The sequence below is a fragment of the Arabidopsis lyrata genome (assembly GCF_000004255.2).
Source record: "Arabidopsis lyrata subsp. lyrata unplaced genomic scaffold ARALYscaffold_7, whole genome shotgun sequence".
NCBI classification, from domain to species: domain Eukaryota; kingdom Viridiplantae; phylum Streptophyta; class Magnoliopsida; order Brassicales; family Brassicaceae; genus Arabidopsis; species Arabidopsis lyrata.
In genome coordinates this window covers 11,321,494-11,337,469 of record NW_003302549.1, presented here as the reverse complement: position 1 = coordinate 11,337,469, position 15,976 = coordinate 11,321,494, and the positions used below count along the sequence as shown (strand labels likewise).

The 15,976-nt window shown below is 35.1% G+C and overlaps 6 protein-coding genes across 6 annotated transcripts; 1 reads left to right on the top strand and 5 right to left on the bottom strand.

Moving 5' to 3' along the window:
• Positions 1 to 255: 255 nt before the first annotated feature.
• LOC110226148 (homeobox-leucine zipper protein HDG4) lies at positions 256 to 3,702 on the bottom strand. The gene is made up of 10 exons (XM_021016809.1): positions 3,369 to 3,702; positions 3,116 to 3,279; positions 2,912 to 3,029; positions 2,609 to 2,761; positions 2,166 to 2,531; positions 1,981 to 2,079; positions 1,510 to 1,894; positions 1,190 to 1,425; positions 1,005 to 1,100; positions 256 to 912 (listed from the first exon to the last, which is right to left on the bottom strand). Exons 1-10 carry the CDS (start codon positions 3,561 to 3,563, stop codon positions 541 to 543), a joined length of 2,184 nt encoding a protein of 727 aa, XP_020872468.1. The 5' UTR covers positions 3,564 to 3,702; the 3' UTR covers positions 256 to 540.
• A 1,120-nt stretch (positions 3,703 to 4,822) lies between these two features.
• Positions 4,823 to 5,253, bottom strand: LOC9304116 (defensin-like protein 306). Its single transcript, XM_021017076.1, has one exon. The coding sequence runs from the start codon at positions 5,105 to 5,107 to the stop codon at positions 4,841 to 4,843; it is 267 nt and encodes an 88-aa protein (XP_020872735.1). The 5' UTR covers positions 5,108 to 5,253; the 3' UTR covers positions 4,823 to 4,840.
• Positions 5,254 to 7,505: 2,252 nt separating this feature from the next.
• On the bottom strand, positions 7,506 to 8,110 carry LOC9304115 (putative defensin-like protein 307). Its single transcript, XM_002867997.2, has 2 exons — positions 8,000 to 8,110; positions 7,506 to 7,907 (listed from the first exon to the last, which is right to left on the bottom strand). The coding sequence occupies exons 1-2, from the start codon at positions 8,046 to 8,048 to the stop codon at positions 7,651 to 7,653; spliced, it is 306 nt and encodes a 101-aa protein (XP_002868043.1). The 5' UTR covers positions 8,049 to 8,110; the 3' UTR covers positions 7,506 to 7,650.
• Positions 8,111 to 8,608: 498 nt separating this feature from the next.
• LOC9306160 (binding partner of ACD11 1) lies at positions 8,609 to 10,797 on the bottom strand. Its single transcript, XM_021019552.1, has 5 exons — positions 10,640 to 10,797; positions 9,903 to 10,006; positions 9,736 to 9,811; positions 9,577 to 9,657; positions 8,609 to 9,501 (listed from the first exon to the last, which is right to left on the bottom strand). Exons 1-5 carry the CDS (start codon positions 10,643 to 10,645, stop codon positions 8,827 to 8,829), a joined length of 942 nt encoding a protein of 313 aa, XP_020875211.1. The 5' UTR covers positions 10,646 to 10,797; the 3' UTR covers positions 8,609 to 8,826.
• Positions 10,798 to 11,227: 430 nt separating this feature from the next.
• LOC9304114 (syntaxin-23) lies at positions 11,228 to 13,186 on the top strand. Its single transcript, XM_021017542.1, has 7 exons — positions 11,228 to 11,667; positions 11,781 to 11,874; positions 11,975 to 12,114; positions 12,207 to 12,275; positions 12,356 to 12,513; positions 12,597 to 12,697; positions 12,807 to 13,186. Exons 1-7 carry the CDS (start codon positions 11,471 to 11,473, stop codon positions 12,870 to 12,872), a joined length of 825 nt encoding a protein of 274 aa, XP_020873201.1. The 5' UTR covers positions 11,228 to 11,470; the 3' UTR covers positions 12,873 to 13,186.
• A 25-nt stretch (positions 13,187 to 13,211) lies between these two features.
• LOC9304113 (carboxyl-terminal-processing peptidase 2, chloroplastic) lies at positions 13,212 to 15,962 on the bottom strand. Its single transcript, XM_002867995.2, has 13 exons — positions 15,853 to 15,962; positions 15,456 to 15,747; positions 15,221 to 15,370; positions 15,051 to 15,133; positions 14,755 to 14,963; positions 14,588 to 14,656; positions 14,389 to 14,507; positions 14,224 to 14,299; positions 14,099 to 14,140; positions 13,898 to 14,006; positions 13,708 to 13,805; positions 13,527 to 13,620; positions 13,212 to 13,411 (listed from the first exon to the last, which is right to left on the bottom strand). Exons 1-13 carry the CDS (start codon positions 15,931 to 15,933, stop codon positions 13,286 to 13,288), a joined length of 1,548 nt encoding a protein of 515 aa, XP_002868041.1. The 5' UTR covers positions 15,934 to 15,962; the 3' UTR covers positions 13,212 to 13,285.
• Positions 15,963 to 15,976: the final 14 nt, after the last annotated feature.

Sequence of the window (15,976 nt, the reverse complement as noted above, 5' to 3'; positions counted from 1 at the left end):
TCCCTCTGAAAATGTGGATCACAAAATAAATTATGTATGCTCGACAAAGTTTAATTGGTTATTTGCATTGTTAAGTGGATTGTTTGGTTTCTGTGCAATTAATTTGTGAGGTGTTTCAAGTAACTATCTTTAGTACAAGGTTGGCTTTAGTACAAGGTTCTCCATATGATGAGGTTGGCTTTAGAATCGACTATCTCTAAACTAAGATTGGCTTTAGTACAAGGTTCTCCAAAGTTTAAGACAATTAGCATTAAACTTGCAACAAAAAGAACAAAACAAAACCATAATATAAAACCGTTTGGTTTAACCAAGTTGGAAGTCAATACCCGAACCAGTCAAGCATTTTTTAAACCGGATAAAACCCGGTTCAACAAAAAATGTCAGCATGCTGGTGCGTTCTTGACTCCCCCAAAAAACTTTAGTGGTAAATTCCAGTTTTTACCCTTTGTATCGGATCGAATTTACCCTCATCTACAAAATAAATACCTAATCAGTTTTTTAGCTGCGCATTATTTACCAAAATACCCTCCAAATCTTCTCCTAATTACCAACGTCGTTGACGAGCGCGGAAGTGATACGATTGACAGTGGCGCAAATACGGTTGTTGATGGCGGAGACGGTGGAAAGATCGAGTTTTGCGGTGGTGACGTTGCTCCCCAAGACCTGTATCGCAACTGTGAGAAAACACGAAGGTAAATTGACGGAAATGCCCTCGACGCCATCGGATGGATTCACTGGAACAACAGAGAATCCAACGGGCAAAAGAGGGAGTTTAAAAGGATCCTCGCCGTTCATCATAGCAAGTTGAACGGCGTCGGGTTCGACAGTGGAGTACACCAGGAGACTGCCGGAGTTATCGGTGCAAGTTTCTTGAAGCATCAACTCTACATTTTGCGATGAATTGTTCTCCACCTGTAATTCAAGAACCAAACTTTTTACATCAAAATTCTAATTTTTTTGTTGGGATTTCGAAAAGTTTCGTGATTTTGAAAACCATCACTGACATTGATCTGAAGAAGAGAGATGCAATTTCCAGGATGTGATCCATTAGCGATATGAGCAACTTCTTGAAATGAACTTCTATTGAACAAGATCTCCAGCTACAGAGAGAAAAGATCTCAAATTTCGATTTCAGAATCTTTGGATCAAAAGAACAGAGACGAAGAAGACTCGAGTTTTACTTTCTTACCTGAGAGAGACGTTGATTATCGCGGAGAAGATCAAAAACTTGGTGATGAGAATAAGGAAGAAGCGTGACTGACACGGCACACGGAACAAGACCACCACAAACTTTCCTGGTTACGATCCTCACTGTGTCCTTTGTTGATGCTTGTCCATATGAATTGCTTATGTTCAGACAGAAAGTTCTAACCATTCTCTGTGACAGATTCATCAAGTTCTTCCTTGCTTCTACAGAAGGTATCACTGAAGAAAAAACACGAGAAAACGGATAACAAATCACATTGGTTGTGAAAGTTCTGAGGTTTACTTGTGAAACAAGTTATATACCTCCAAGGTCAGTGATGTTTGTAGCCATGAAACTAGCCATCCTTTCACACTGTCTCTTTAACACAGCTAGCCACCGTTCAGCGCCAAAGGCCACACCGCTCTTCACATACTCTCTAACCATCTCGTCCTGCACTAGCTTCTCTTCTACTTCCACGTGCTCTACCCATGTGACCTGAGAGTATCCGTTACGCATTGCTTGAATGATGCAACCAGAAGGTTTTCTCCGGTATTGATCAGTAAGAGTAGCTGATGCTGGTTTGATCCTATCGATGGGGAAATCTACAATCATCCATTTTCCTTCTTCCGCATTTTGCTCCACATACCGAAGAAAATAAGCTTCTCGTGTTGGCACCAATGAAGACACTACTTGTAACTCTGCAAACATCTTTTTGAAAAGAGAGACAAGACTCAGTTACCTGAAAGCCAATTAACTTTGATCATTCTAACTATTGTAAAACTGTAATTACTCACCAGAAGAAGAGTACCACTTGGTCCAGAGGCTCCAGAAGAAATGATCTGAATCGTCTTGGCGCTTGAGACTATCGGGCAGAACATTTCTGACCATTTATCCTTGAAGCAAAAGTTTAATATATTTATGGTACATCTGACTTTTTAAAAAATGTAATTAAAGAAATGTGTGTTTGACTTATTCTTACAGCATCAAGGAATGCTTTGACGAGGTTAATGCAGTTCATCATGATGACTGCATTAGCTCTTGAAGCTTCTCTGCGAAAACGATCATCATCAGTCATTGGAGGCCAGAAGAACATCTTCTTATACTCTTCCTCGTTCAGACACACACTATCATTGTATAGTCTCTTCTTACTCCACAAGGGCTCATTTATGCCACACATCTTTGCTAATTCTTGAGCACAAGAAACCGCAAGTTCCATCGCAATCGTCTTTTCTTCTTCCGCAATCAACATGTTATTGTTGATGTTATTAGTCTCCGGGATGAAACCGGCAATCTCTTGTGCAGGAGGAGGATTCCTCATGGAAACAATGCTGCGTAAGCGATCAAGCTGCAACATTTAATAAACCGTATGATTCAGTAGATAAACAACAACGGCCAAGAGTTGATTCATTCAAATATACATACCTCTCCGCGGAGGCGGGCGTTTTCGAGGCGGAGGTTGTGTCCACAAGAAGAGCAAGAGAGGCATTGTAAACTGGACTGAAGATTCTGACTCTCTGTCTTTAGAGTCTCATTCTCTGCTTTCATCATTACATTATCTCTTCTTGTTTGTTGTGCCTGTTAATCTTAGTATTAGCAACAATAAAAAGCTTAAATTTTTAACATGTTTAGTCTGAGCCAGAGTTTCTATCCCCCATTTGAACCGGTTTATACAGTCTAATTAACCTTGTTAAAAATCAAACCAAATTAAATAAAGAGTGATTATACCTTGATTTGGGTACGTTTATTCTGAAACCAAAACTTGACTTGTAGTGGCGAGAGATCAAGTTCTTTACTTAATCTCAATCTTTTTTCGTCATCCAGATGAGGATTTTCCTTAAACAATCTACGATAAACACCAATAACTTAAGCAAACATTTTTTCATACGAAATCGTTACTTGTAATCTTAAAAGAAAACGGCAAAGACGTACGCTTCCATTAGTTGAATCTGACGAGCAGTGTGTCTATGGTTACGTTTCTTCTTCGCCGGAGGAGGCTCTTTCTCGATTGCAGTATTCTCCACCGGGTCATGACCCGACCAAGTTGACATACCCGACCCGCTTTCGATCATGCTCGTCATCTCATACTCCTCTTTCTAAACAACCAAAACACTAAAAGTTATCAACTTTTTAAGAAATAAGATGTAAAAAAAGTTAGGGTTTTTGGTTGGAAGCGAAGACAAACCGGAAAAATGTAAGGGAAATTTGGGTTGTCGAAGGAGGTGAATTTGTAGTTAGGGTTTTGGATTGTTGTTGTCGGAGACGAAGACACCGAACCGAAAATGTTGTCGGAATTTAAAAACACATGTCCTTCTTCTTCTTCGCCTGATTTCATCTCTTGATAATCTCCGTACATTTTTTTTTCGACTTTCGTTTCCATTTCAAATCAGACAAAAAGAAAAATGAAGAATCAATCACTGAAAAGAAGATAAGAGTGAGTTTAAAGAGTTTGGTTTCACTTCATCTTTTGCTTCACTCTCAATTTTTTTTTTTTTTACTTTACCTTGTGTTAGCTTCAGAGAAACTGAAGAGATAAAAATATTAAAAGTGTCAATCAAATAGTTACCGGACCAGGGAGAGTAAACGGCGTCCGTTACTCTTTAACGGCGATATTTAACGGAATAACAGAGAGACAAAAAGCTTGTCCAACACTCTACTTCTTTTTTTCCTCGAAGGAAGCAGAGAGTCAAATCAAATCTTTTTGCACAGTCGATTCAAAAAAGTCAATATGTAGGATCTCAGTCAAACTTTATTCTCTAACGCGCGTTCCAGGTCCGTGTAGTACAATCGCGTTGCTCACACTTGATAACCCGAAGCCCATTTTTACTTAAGGACCCTAACAATCCAAGCCCATTATAACAAAAACACCAATCTATAACTATATGATTATAAAAAATTTACAATAACTCGTAAATAAATTAATATAAAACAATTTATAAGGTGATAATAAAATTTGATATGTAAGATATATTACTTTACTCTCCGATAAACAGAGTAATATAAGAAGTTAAAAGATACTACAATTATAATTAAGCTTGTTATTACAGTAAAACCTCTATAAACTAATAATGTTGGGACCATAAAATTTTATTAATTTAGAAAGATATTAATTTATCGATAAACTAATAATTATTAATTTATCGATAAATTAATAATTATTAATTTATAGAGAGATTTACTAATTTTATAATTTTTTTAAAAAATTTCTATCTAAAAATAATTTTTTTCTTCATAATTAAGCAATATCTTTTTAAAATCAATTGCAAGTAGAGAAGCAATTATTAAGTTTAAAAAACAACACAAACTTTTTTCGAATAATAGAGTCATATTTCACTAAAAATTTTACCTATAATATTTTAAATATATATCATAGTAATTCATATATGACATATATAAATTTATATCATATATATATATATATTAAGTTAAATATACATATATATATATATTGATAATTTTATACAATTATTAATTTATAATATAGATGGGACCATATATTTACATGAGATTTTCAAAAAAAATTATTATTTTATTAATTTATCGATTTATGTCATATTTTGCACTGGTCCCAACGCGGGACCGGAAGAATTTATTAATTTAGAGAGGTTATGAATTTATAGAGTATTAATTTATAGAGGCTTTACTGTAGTTATATAATTACATTGGAGGTTTGCGACAATAACAACGGTATGAGACACAAACATAAATTACTTCGCCTTTTGATTTGCATAAGTCAATGCAAGATTGAACATTACACCTCGTCTTAAGGGATATCGCGCGGACGTATCTTTCATTAAGGCATTGACACTTGTTCTGCTCACACTTGATCTTGGTTGCACAATTTAGATTAGTACAATCAGATGCATTCTTGCAAGATTGTGCCAGAATTTGAGTACCTATGAGATTTAATATGTTATTGATCATGATGATATATAATATCGATGATGAAGATGACGATGGTGATGATGATGAATGTAAGTATGTAAATAAACATATGGTCCACAAATTTTACGTACATGTTGAGAAAAGTAGAAGACCGATAAATATCGAAGCTGCTTTCTGCATTTTTGTTGAATAAGTTTGTATATTTCTCTTGTGTTTTGATTTCTTTGTGTGACTTAAAGTGGAGGATTTGGAGTTTGTATTTATACAAAATTAATGATGAAACTAAGATAACATCATTATTTTTTTTTACTTTAGTTTAGCATGATTTTTTGTATTTAATTTGTTGGATATAATAAATTGGATATTTAAGTTATATAATAAATTAAGGGAGACTCACAAAACTGCCCCTTTTTCAATACCCCTTTTCAAAAATGCCCTCTTTGGCTGTCCATTTTTAAAAATACCCCTTTTTATGTACAAAATGACTAAATTACCCTTCTTTTAATAAAAGATATCAAAAATATATAAAGAAATATAACAAAATTAGGTCCACAAAATACAAAATATTTTTGGCGGGAAAAGTGATCCCGCAATTTTTTCCTTGTAAAAATTTGTAAAACCTTTAAAATACTTTGTAAAATTTTCCCGTAAGATTTTTTCCCGCCAAAAATTTTTTTTGTGGGAAAAGTGATTCCGCAATTTTTTTGGCGTTAAATTTTTGGCGGGAAAAATTTACAAGGTATTTTAAAAGTTTTTTACAGGGTATTTATAAGGTTTTACAATGTATTTTAAAAGGTTTTACAACGTATTTATAAAATATTATAAGATTTTACAAGCTATTTTATAAGGTTTTACAAGTTATAAGGTTTTACAAGTTTTTTATAAGGTTTTACAAGTTGTAAATACCTTATAAAACCTTATAAATACCTTGGAAAACCTTTTAAAATACATTGTAAAATCTTACAAAACACTTGTAAATACTCTGTAAAACCTTTAAAATACCTTGTAAATTTTTCCCGCTAAAAATTTTCCCGCCAAAAAAAGTTCGCCAAAAAAATTGCGGAATCACTTTTCCCGCAAAAAAAAATTTTTGGCGGGAAAAATTTTTACGGGAAAATTTTACAAGGTATTTTAAAGGTTTTTACAAGTGTTTTGGCGGGAAAATTGCGGGATCACTTTTCCCGCCAAAAAATATTTTGTATTTTGTGGACCTAATTTTATTTCAAATAAGGGTAGAATGGTCATTAAAAACTAAAAGAGGGCAAACTTAAAAATGGACTCTCAAAAGTGGCATTTTTGAAAAGGAGTATTGAAAAATGGGCATTTTTAACAATTTCTCATAAATTAATGATGAAACTAAGATAACATCATTAATTTTGTTATTTTAGTTTAGCAAGATTTTGTATTTTAGTTTAGCATGATTTCATTCATTTATTATAAGTTTTTATTTATACACACTAAGATAACATCAATAACTCATTGTATATGTTTGCATTTATAAGTGTAAGAAAACAATTTCGTTTTCTTCCCCCGCAAGCAAAATATGTTTTGCTAATTATTTTACTGGTCAATACTTTTGGTAAATACCTGATTTACTTCATGTAACAAGATTTTATACCTAAGTTGTTTGTTAAGAGAGTGGAAAATTACCTAGTTTGATGTTTCTTAAGGTATTAAATTGGAAATTAATTATTTTTATTTTTTGTAAGCAATAACATCATTAATTATTAAACTAAGATAACATCATTAATTTTATTATTTTAGTTTAGCATTGTTTCATCCATATCTAAGTAATAACCTTTATAATGTATAATATCACAAAACACAATCTTCATTCCATTTTTATTAATTTAAAAATTCATTTAAGAATTATCTAAAATTTATATTTACTCTTTTCTAATGGATTCTAGTGAATTCTAAAATTTTGTCTTTCAAGTTCAACGAACTAAAATAATTATGATTAACCATTTAAATCGAAGCCCAACCAAAATCAAAAACTATTTTTGAAATTGACCTGCAACATGAATCTATGGTTTCAATGGATTTTTTTGACATATATTTCGCTGGATTATCCAAAACATAACTAGATTCGTTATTACCATAACATTTTCCAACGTTTGAACCATACAAGTTTGACAGATTTATCCCCAACTCTCAACGAAGTTTCGCGGATTGTCACTAGAGTTTTGTTGAACTAGCTTTATTTTAACTAGACTACAATTCTTGTTGTTTCTTTAATTTCGATAGACAAATATATTCTTAATGAGTATCTAACATATTTATATATAGTCTGATTTAGGAAACTAACAAACATGATAAAATATCAAATTATCTTTAAGGTCACTTTGATATTTATTTTCCAACTTGTATTATGTTCATCAACAATTAAGTACATAATATAGACAAATGAAGAATGAATCTGAAAAATAAGTGAAAGAAAAACATTCCAACCAAGGTTAATTTTCAGTCAAATGGCCAAACATAAACACTATTGTAATTAAATGATATGATCGATATTCAAAAGACATTAATAGTAATAATAAAATAGATATTTGAAGACCTTATATAGAAACCTCTTAAAATTACATGGGAGGTTTGTGACAGTAACAATGGTTTGAGATACAAGCATAAGCATGTTCACCTTTTGCCTTGCAATAGTCAGAGCAAGCAGCCACACCACAATTGGTATCATCCGGTAATGTCACCAGTTCTTCAAGGGGGCATTCACATCCACCGTTCATACATTTGGGGGTACCAAATGGTGTTGGACATTTGAGTTTAACACAATCAGAGTTCGTCTTGCAAGATACATATCCGGTTCGTGCTCGAATTGGTGTACCTGTAAAAATCATTGAATTGATTCGTTTTTCTTTTCGACATCATCGAATTGATTTATATACAATTGGAACATAAAATTTGTCGTAAACTCACATGTTGAAAAGAGTAAAATTCCAACGAATGTCAAAGCTGATTTCTCCATTTTTTTTTGTGTTTATACTCTTTTTCTTTTTGTAGTGATTTTCAATTAAGATGATGTGTTTACAAACAATTTATAATTGTAACAAAACGAATTTTCTTTTTCTTTTATACCATGAATAGTCTGTTCTTTTTTCACTTGAGAACAAAATATTTTTGATAAGGTATTTAATTGGTCAAGATTTTCTTCTTTCACTTTTGTCAAAGGTCAATATTTACATTTATTCTTAATTGATACTTCTTTGAATTTAAAGTGCTTACAATCTTTATGATTAGGGAAAGAGTTCTTAAATCACAGAACCAAAGCGTTTCCTGTCAAATGTTTTTGTAAGATCAATTTTGGTTGGTTACTTTCAGTTACATAAATCACTTGACGCCAGCCTAATTGATTGTAACTTTATCTAATCAAATTGGTGACCAAATAAAAATATAACTGAAACTAGCATTACTTGTTGACAAAAAATAAGAACATTATTATATTTTCTAGTTAAAAAGAAAAATCGATCGGTATTTTGGTTCAGTTAATATTAGCCCGGTTAAAAATACTAAACTCATATTCTTCACTAGTTTTGAGATAACTTTAAGATAAACCATAAGGACAAAATTGTTTTCTTTGTTTCAGGTCTAATTACCAAATCGACCATGAATCCAATGTTACAAGAACACAAGTCTTCGTCCTAAATAACAAGTTCAATCTTCATCTTCAACAATCTGAGAGAGATTAGTTCCAAGTATTACCGCTTACAACAAGAATCAGAAAGGTCTTTACTTGTCTGCATATCTCAAGGTTGAGCAGGAGCCGGAGCTGGAGCCATAGGTGGAGGAGATTGTTGCTGCAGTGGTTGCGGTTGTGGCTCAAGATGTTCAGATTCTTTCTTTGCTTTAGGAGATTCAGAGAGTTTTGATTCATGTTCGGCTTCTTGCGTTGATGAAGCTGCCTTTGGTGATTCAGACAAGTGAACTCTAGCAAACTCATCAACCACTTTCCTCTTATCCTCTTCCTCAGCCATACCAACTTTCTCTTTAGCCTTTTGTCCAACTTCTTCTGCAGCTTTAGCAACTTTGTTAAAGGCTCCAGTGACCCACGTGGCACCTGTGAGAACATACCGGTTCTTCATTATAGCTGAACCTGCATTGCTCACTGTCTGCTCTGCTGCAGCGATTGCTGATTTGGTTTTCTCAGAGACTTGGTACTTCTGATCAACTTCCCTGACTTTTTCTCCCACAACGACTGTGCCTGTGTTGATCTTATCAGTGAAACCAATTTTCTTATCAAAAGATGCAACTTTGGCTGATGCTGTAGATGTTAGCTGGTGCTTCTCATCAACACTCTTGGCTTTGGCTATGGCATCTTTTCCCAGGATAAAGCCCTTTGCAAGCATGCTACTCACAACATCCTCGGCTTTTCTCAACACTGAGTCACCTGCCCTGGGAGATTTGTTGCAGTCCTTGGGTTCCTGTGAAAAAGATAAAATGGTAAGAATTTTGCTCGTGAAAAAAATCTCAGAAGAGATGATGAATTAAGAGCTTACTAAGGAAGCTAAAGCCTCAGGGGATAGTTGGTAATCAGGGGCCATAGAGACAATGACTGAAGAATCAACAATCGTTGCTCCCTGAAATGAAAGAATCACATTAATACCCAGTCACACAATCACATAGAGGAACTGATACAAGATAAGAAGTGGAAATACCGAGAGAAGAACCGCAGTTTCAGCTCCTTGCAGATCCTTGAAAGTAACATATGCTAGTTTAGTCCGGTCAGTCTCGCTGTACAAACATGTCAAAAGAGTTAAGAACCCGAAGAACAAAAAGCTGTAAATCTAAACATCCAAAAGGAACACTAGAGAGGAAACCAAACCTCTGCGTCTCAAGGTACAGAATATCACCAGAAAAGGAAAAGAACTCCTTGAGATCTCTCTCGGTTGCTCCAAGAGAAACATTGCTCACTTTAACAGTTGTCATCTGCCAGTGAGATACAACCTCGTTAGACTTTAAACTATGATTTTAAACCAGCTAAATCGCATATCAGACTTATTCATTAGTTGTTTGGTTCCGCATTTCTTGCTTCCTTATCGCCTAAACAATGACTATACACTCCTAAAGCAACCAATATCATCAATACAATTGATCAGAAACACAACAACATTGTATCATCATTACAAGATGATAAAAAGAACCTCAGAATCTAGGAAAAGCTTATCCCTGTCTCACAACGGCACAGATCAGATATTTAAGATGACAAAACAAAACAAATGCTAAAGTGAATACCTGAATCCAAACAAAAATAATTTACCCTAAAAAAAAAAAAAATCTTCATCTCAGAAACAGGAATTTTCACCCAATTTTTTTTTTTTTTTTTTTGTCACCCAAATTAAAAACAGAGAATAGCTTCAAAATCCTCTGAAATAGAATAAAAAAGTAACGATTCTTCACAAATAATCAACCCCATTTGTGCAAATGTTTTTACAAAATAACAATCAAAATCAACAGATCTACTCACATCTTCATCAATCAAATCAACAGCAACAACATCCATCTTCTCAGGATAAATCCGAAACAAAAACCAAAACCAACGAAGGGTTTAGATAAACTCACCGACATGAAGAAAATCGCTTTGGCGCGGATTGAAACGTAAGTTTTTTTTTTTCTTCACCGGAGGAACAAATTTGAAACGAAACGAAAAATCAAAGAAAAGAAAAATCTCTGGTCGCGGATTTGATGTGAAGAAGAGAGAAAAAGAAAAGAAAAAGTGGGACCTGTTTTGATTTGGAAAAACGAGACTTATTCGGGTTTGGCACGTGATATGGTCGGAAACTTCTCACGTGCGATGACTTAAACTTAAAATATAGTCCTAATTTTAAAACTTCTTTAACTTTTTGACCCTTTTTAGACTCGTAAAGTTTTATCTAGAGATTTTTATTCATTAAATTCTGGATTAAGAATTTAAATCCGAAATCTGTTACTTGCTTACAATCATCAACCGACGTCGTGACATAATCACTCTCTCCACCAATGTCTATTATCCAACGTGTCGTGAGCTCAGAGCAATTTAATCATATCGTAGACATTTTTGTCATTTTATGATAAAAGGAGGATATACCGTTAAGATTCTAAACTATAGAGACACTTTTAGAATATTATAGAAAAAGTAAGGGCCAAAAATGAAAAAGGTACAAGCTTTTTTCGTTCGTACAGGTAATGTGACATTTCACGTTTTGCGCTCTCTCTCCGCGATTCACGTTTCTCTCAATCTGTCCGTGACTCCGGAGAGAGAGAACTCACCGGAGAATCTGAAAATCACCGTCACGTCCTCTCTTCCCTCGATCTTCGTTACCGTGAAATCGAATTTTTCGATTTTGCTCTGTTTTCTTGGGAATAAAAGAGGATAATTTTAGTGGTGAGTTTTTCGAGAAAGAGAGAGAAAGAATGAGTTTTCAAGATTTAGAGGCGGGAAGAGGAAGATCATTAGCTTCTTCAAGGAACATCAATGGTGGTGGTAGACAAGACACCACTCAAGCTGTTGCTTCTGGTATATTTCAGATCAACACAAGTGTTTCCACTTTCCATCGTCTTGTCAACACTCTTGGTACTCCTAAAGACACACCTGAGCTTCGAGAGAAGCTGTAAGTACTTCTCAAAGTTATCTCCTTTCTGAGTTTAGTGTTCTTGAAATTGTTTCTAATTCTGTCATTTTGCTTGATTGTGTCACTACAATGGTGAAAAATGTTTGTTTTAGGCACAAGACAAGATTACATATTGGACAGCTAGTGAAAGATACATCAGCTAAACTTAAAGAAGCTAGTGAAACTGATCATCAAAGAGGTGTAAATGTGAGTGATTTTTGATAAAGGAAGATTCTTGTTGTTCTGCTAATTTTGTTGGTTAATAGGAATTTGATGGTTTGTTGTTTTGTATATATTGGTTGGTTAGCAAAAGAAGAAGATTGTGGATGCTAAGCTCGCAAAGGACTTTCAAGCTGTGTTGAAAGAGTTTCAAAAGGCTCAGCGTCTTTCTGCTGAAAGAGAAACCGTATATGCTCCTCTTGTCCATAAGCCATCTCTTCCCTCAAGGTTAATGGCTTAATGCTCATTGAAGGAATTGAAAATGGTTTGTGTTTGCCTTTGTGGTTTTGTGTATTGATTTCTTTGCTTTGGTAATATAGCTACACAATAGATGATGTGAATGGAGATAAGCATCCAGAGCAGCGTGCCCTTCTTGTGGAATCAAAAAGGTAAGTTTATACAGACAAAAGTCTCCATCTTTATTCGGATTGATGACTCTTCTATTGATTGTTTGTTGCTGTTGTTGCAGACAAGAACTTGTACTGTTGGACAATGAGATTGCGTTAAATGAGGCTATTATTGAGGAAAGAGAGCAAGGGATTCAAGAAATCCAGCAGCAAATTGGCGAGGTTCACGAAATCTTCAAAGACTTGGCAGTGTTGGTACATGATCAAGGAACCATGATTGGTAAAACTGATTCTAAATCTTGTTATGCTAAAACTCTCACTTATGTCTTCAAAACCCTCAACCTAAGACCTATTTTTGCGTAGATGATATTGGTACTCACATCGATAACTCATACGCTGCAACTGCTCAAGGAAAATCCCATCTCGCTAAAGCCTCAAAGACACAAAGATCAAATTCTTCTCTGGTAACTATATTCAAGCTTTTGATCATACCATGAAATGTGTTTTTCTTGATTTTGGATGATCAGATCAGCCTACTAACGTCTTCTTTCCATTGTTTTTTTTTTCTTGTAGATGTGCTTGCTCTTGGTGATTTTTGGTATCGTGCTCATGATTGTTATTATAGTGCTCGCTGTTTGATTTACCCAAGCTCATAAAAGCATGGACAAGTGCTTCATCGTCAATCAAGAAGCATCAATGAGTGTATGTTTGTCATTTCACGGCTCTCTTTGTTCCTACCATTTAGTCTGTTGGACTATTGGTCTCTCGTTTTCCTGTTATCGAGTTGAGTATATAGAGTAGTTCGCTTTGGTTTGAGTTTGTCTGAGTCTTTGTTCTGAAAGAAAGAGTGTTATTGCTTGTCTCTGTAATATATTTTGTTGCATTTAAGATTGGATGATGAAGGGAAAATCCTCTGTTTGTGTTTTTAAATGTGAAATTCCTGGTTTCGATTAGCTAAATCATGAAGCTATGTGAATCTTCAAAAGAATGCAAAGCTTGAGTTAATGAACTTTACTCATATGATCTCAGAACAAAGTTTGAACAAATCAAAATCATCTAGAAAAAAGTAAGTCTTGATTGAGATAACAAGCAGCTGTAGGATCCTTAAGGCATCCACAGAACGCCTCTTCATCTTTCGGAAACGACTTTGGCAATGGATGATCAGGACTAACACCGACCTATTCAACAACCAGTAGCAAGTTAAACTGTAAGAACATGTTTGTATGTAGTGTCGTGTAAACACAGAGGGAGTCCCTATAGGACATCATATTATGTGGAGAAGTAGTTTCATACCTTGTCTATATCTGTGTGAGCTGGTGTTTCATATCGAGCTACTGTTACTGCCAAGCCCGAACCATCAGAAAGCTCAAACACTGACTGTATCTTGCTGCAAAATGTGTTAGAGTCTCAAGATTATTACAAAGGTTCAGTCTCTGAGAAGAAGAAGAAACAAAAACTGCGCCTTTTTGTTTACCCTTTTCCGTAAGTTGGTTCTCCATAAACTAGAGCACGTTTGTTATCTTTCAAGGCGCCTGCTAATATCTCGCTGGCACTCGCGGTGCCTTTGTTAACCTGGGAAAGAGAAAGATTGTGTGAGAACTAAATCTTCCATGGCATTTACAATAAGGACTAGATTTGATGAAAGGAAGGATGGAAACTCATACGAGAACGGCAAGAGGCTCAGAGGTTGCTATAGCATTGCTTCCATCAGTATCATATATATCTCTAACACCTCGACTATCGCAAATATACACAATCACTCCTTTATCTAACCTGTGGATACCAAAAGTTGAAGTTTCTATTATGATAGCTGTGGATCTTGAAATTTTCTGATTCGTTAGATGTAACGGTTTATGAGGTTATACCAAAATTTAGCAATCTCAATTCCTTCTGGGAAAGAACCTCCACTGCGGCAAGAAAAGAAATTCCAAGTGTTTAAGAAAGGCTGATGCAGAAACAAAAAGGAGTTTGTTTTCATAATAGTCATCACCTATTGTCTCGAAGGTCCAAGACAAATGCATTTACATTGTTGCCTCTCAAAGTTTCAATTGCTTCCCTTACCGCACCTACAAAAAAGTGTTCGACTTTGAGAGAAAATAAACCAGAGAGTAGACAAATTTGTAAGAAGGAATCAGTAATGCCAAAGAATACATACTAGAAGCATTTTGATTGAATGTCGTTAGCTTGATATACCCAATCTTAGGAGAATTACTCCCAGAACCAGGAAGTTCACATAATCTTGACTTCACCGGATTCACAGAAACCCGCTCTCGCCTGAAATAACAACAATCATAGTTACTCAATGAACGTGAAAATGAAGACAAAGGTAGACAATAAAGGGATGAGAGAAATACGTCAAAGTTAAGAGTCTCGTGTCAGGTCCACTATGAATCGCTAGCTCCACTGTACTTCCTTCAGGTCCCCTGCATTTTAAACAAAGTATTATCCCGATGCAAATGGCTTCCTCATCACAATGATTTCTGAGAGCTAAAGGACGGATGAAATTGGAAATGTGGCTCACTGCAACATCTGTGCAGCATCGTAGATGGTCAGAGTTTCTGTGGTTGTATTATCAATTCCTAGAATAACATCGCCGGGTGAAATTCCCGCCCTATTTGCAGGACCTCCTGGAGCAGCTGATATAACAACAAGTCCAGCTGGTGGTCCATCTGATGCAGCAGGGTAACCTATCGACAGCCCAACACCCGTAACCGCCCCTTGAGTCCCGGACTGCCTTCAACCAAACCAGTTAATTACTAAATCTTACATACAATCTATTTGCTAGATTCAGATTAGCCTATTTTCAGGAATTCTTACCCGCAAACTCTTAAACTTTCCGGGCTCCAAGAATCGAGTAAAAGGATCATCTAGTGTTGCAACCATTTTCTTGATAGCCATGTCTAAACACAAACAAACAAACACCAAAATCAGAAACAGGTTGTACTAAACCGTAAGAGGTTAAACCTTTTGTCAAAGCTCACACATACATGTCTCTTCTCGAGTGTTCATAGGCTCATTTCTTAAAGCAGTCTCTCTGTAACGAAACCAGCTTTGTCCATTGAAGGTTTTATCAATATATGCTCGATCAATTGTTCTCCAAGCCTCGAGGAAGAGAAGATTCTCCTCACTAAGACCCCCTAAAGAGATAGAGAAAAAAACCAGACAAATGAAGTCAAATTGCATTCCCCAATTTTGACTCAATATGTAAAAAACAGAACTTACATGATGGTGGTGAATCAGTGGTGACAACAGAAATGGAAGAGACAAGCAGAACAGAAACTATCCGAACAAATGCAACAGAGAGATTCTGTCTGAAATTAACTGAAGATTTCATCATAACCTTCCCAGAGAATTTCCTCTCATCATTTCTTTCGATAACACACAGAAATCTATTACAGACAAACACGACTCCTGGGTTTGTTGCATTGCTCCTTGATTTGTTACTACGACAACGAGCATAACTAAAGTTGCTAGCTTTTGAAATCTTTGGAGGTTGAGTTACCCACAATTTCACCTGCAAAGGTTGACAATTCGATTACACAGCTAAACGGATACAAATTGGAGAATTTTCAGGAGAGGAATTTTAAAAAAAGGAGTCAACTTTGCGAAAGAAAAGTACCTGGATTGAGAAATTAGGGTTTATTTTGTTAGGCTTAGTAAAAAAAAATGGGGATAATGAAGAACTCGCAAGGACCTCCATTGAAAAGAGCTTCCCCGGGAAAAAATTCCAACTCTGTTTTTCT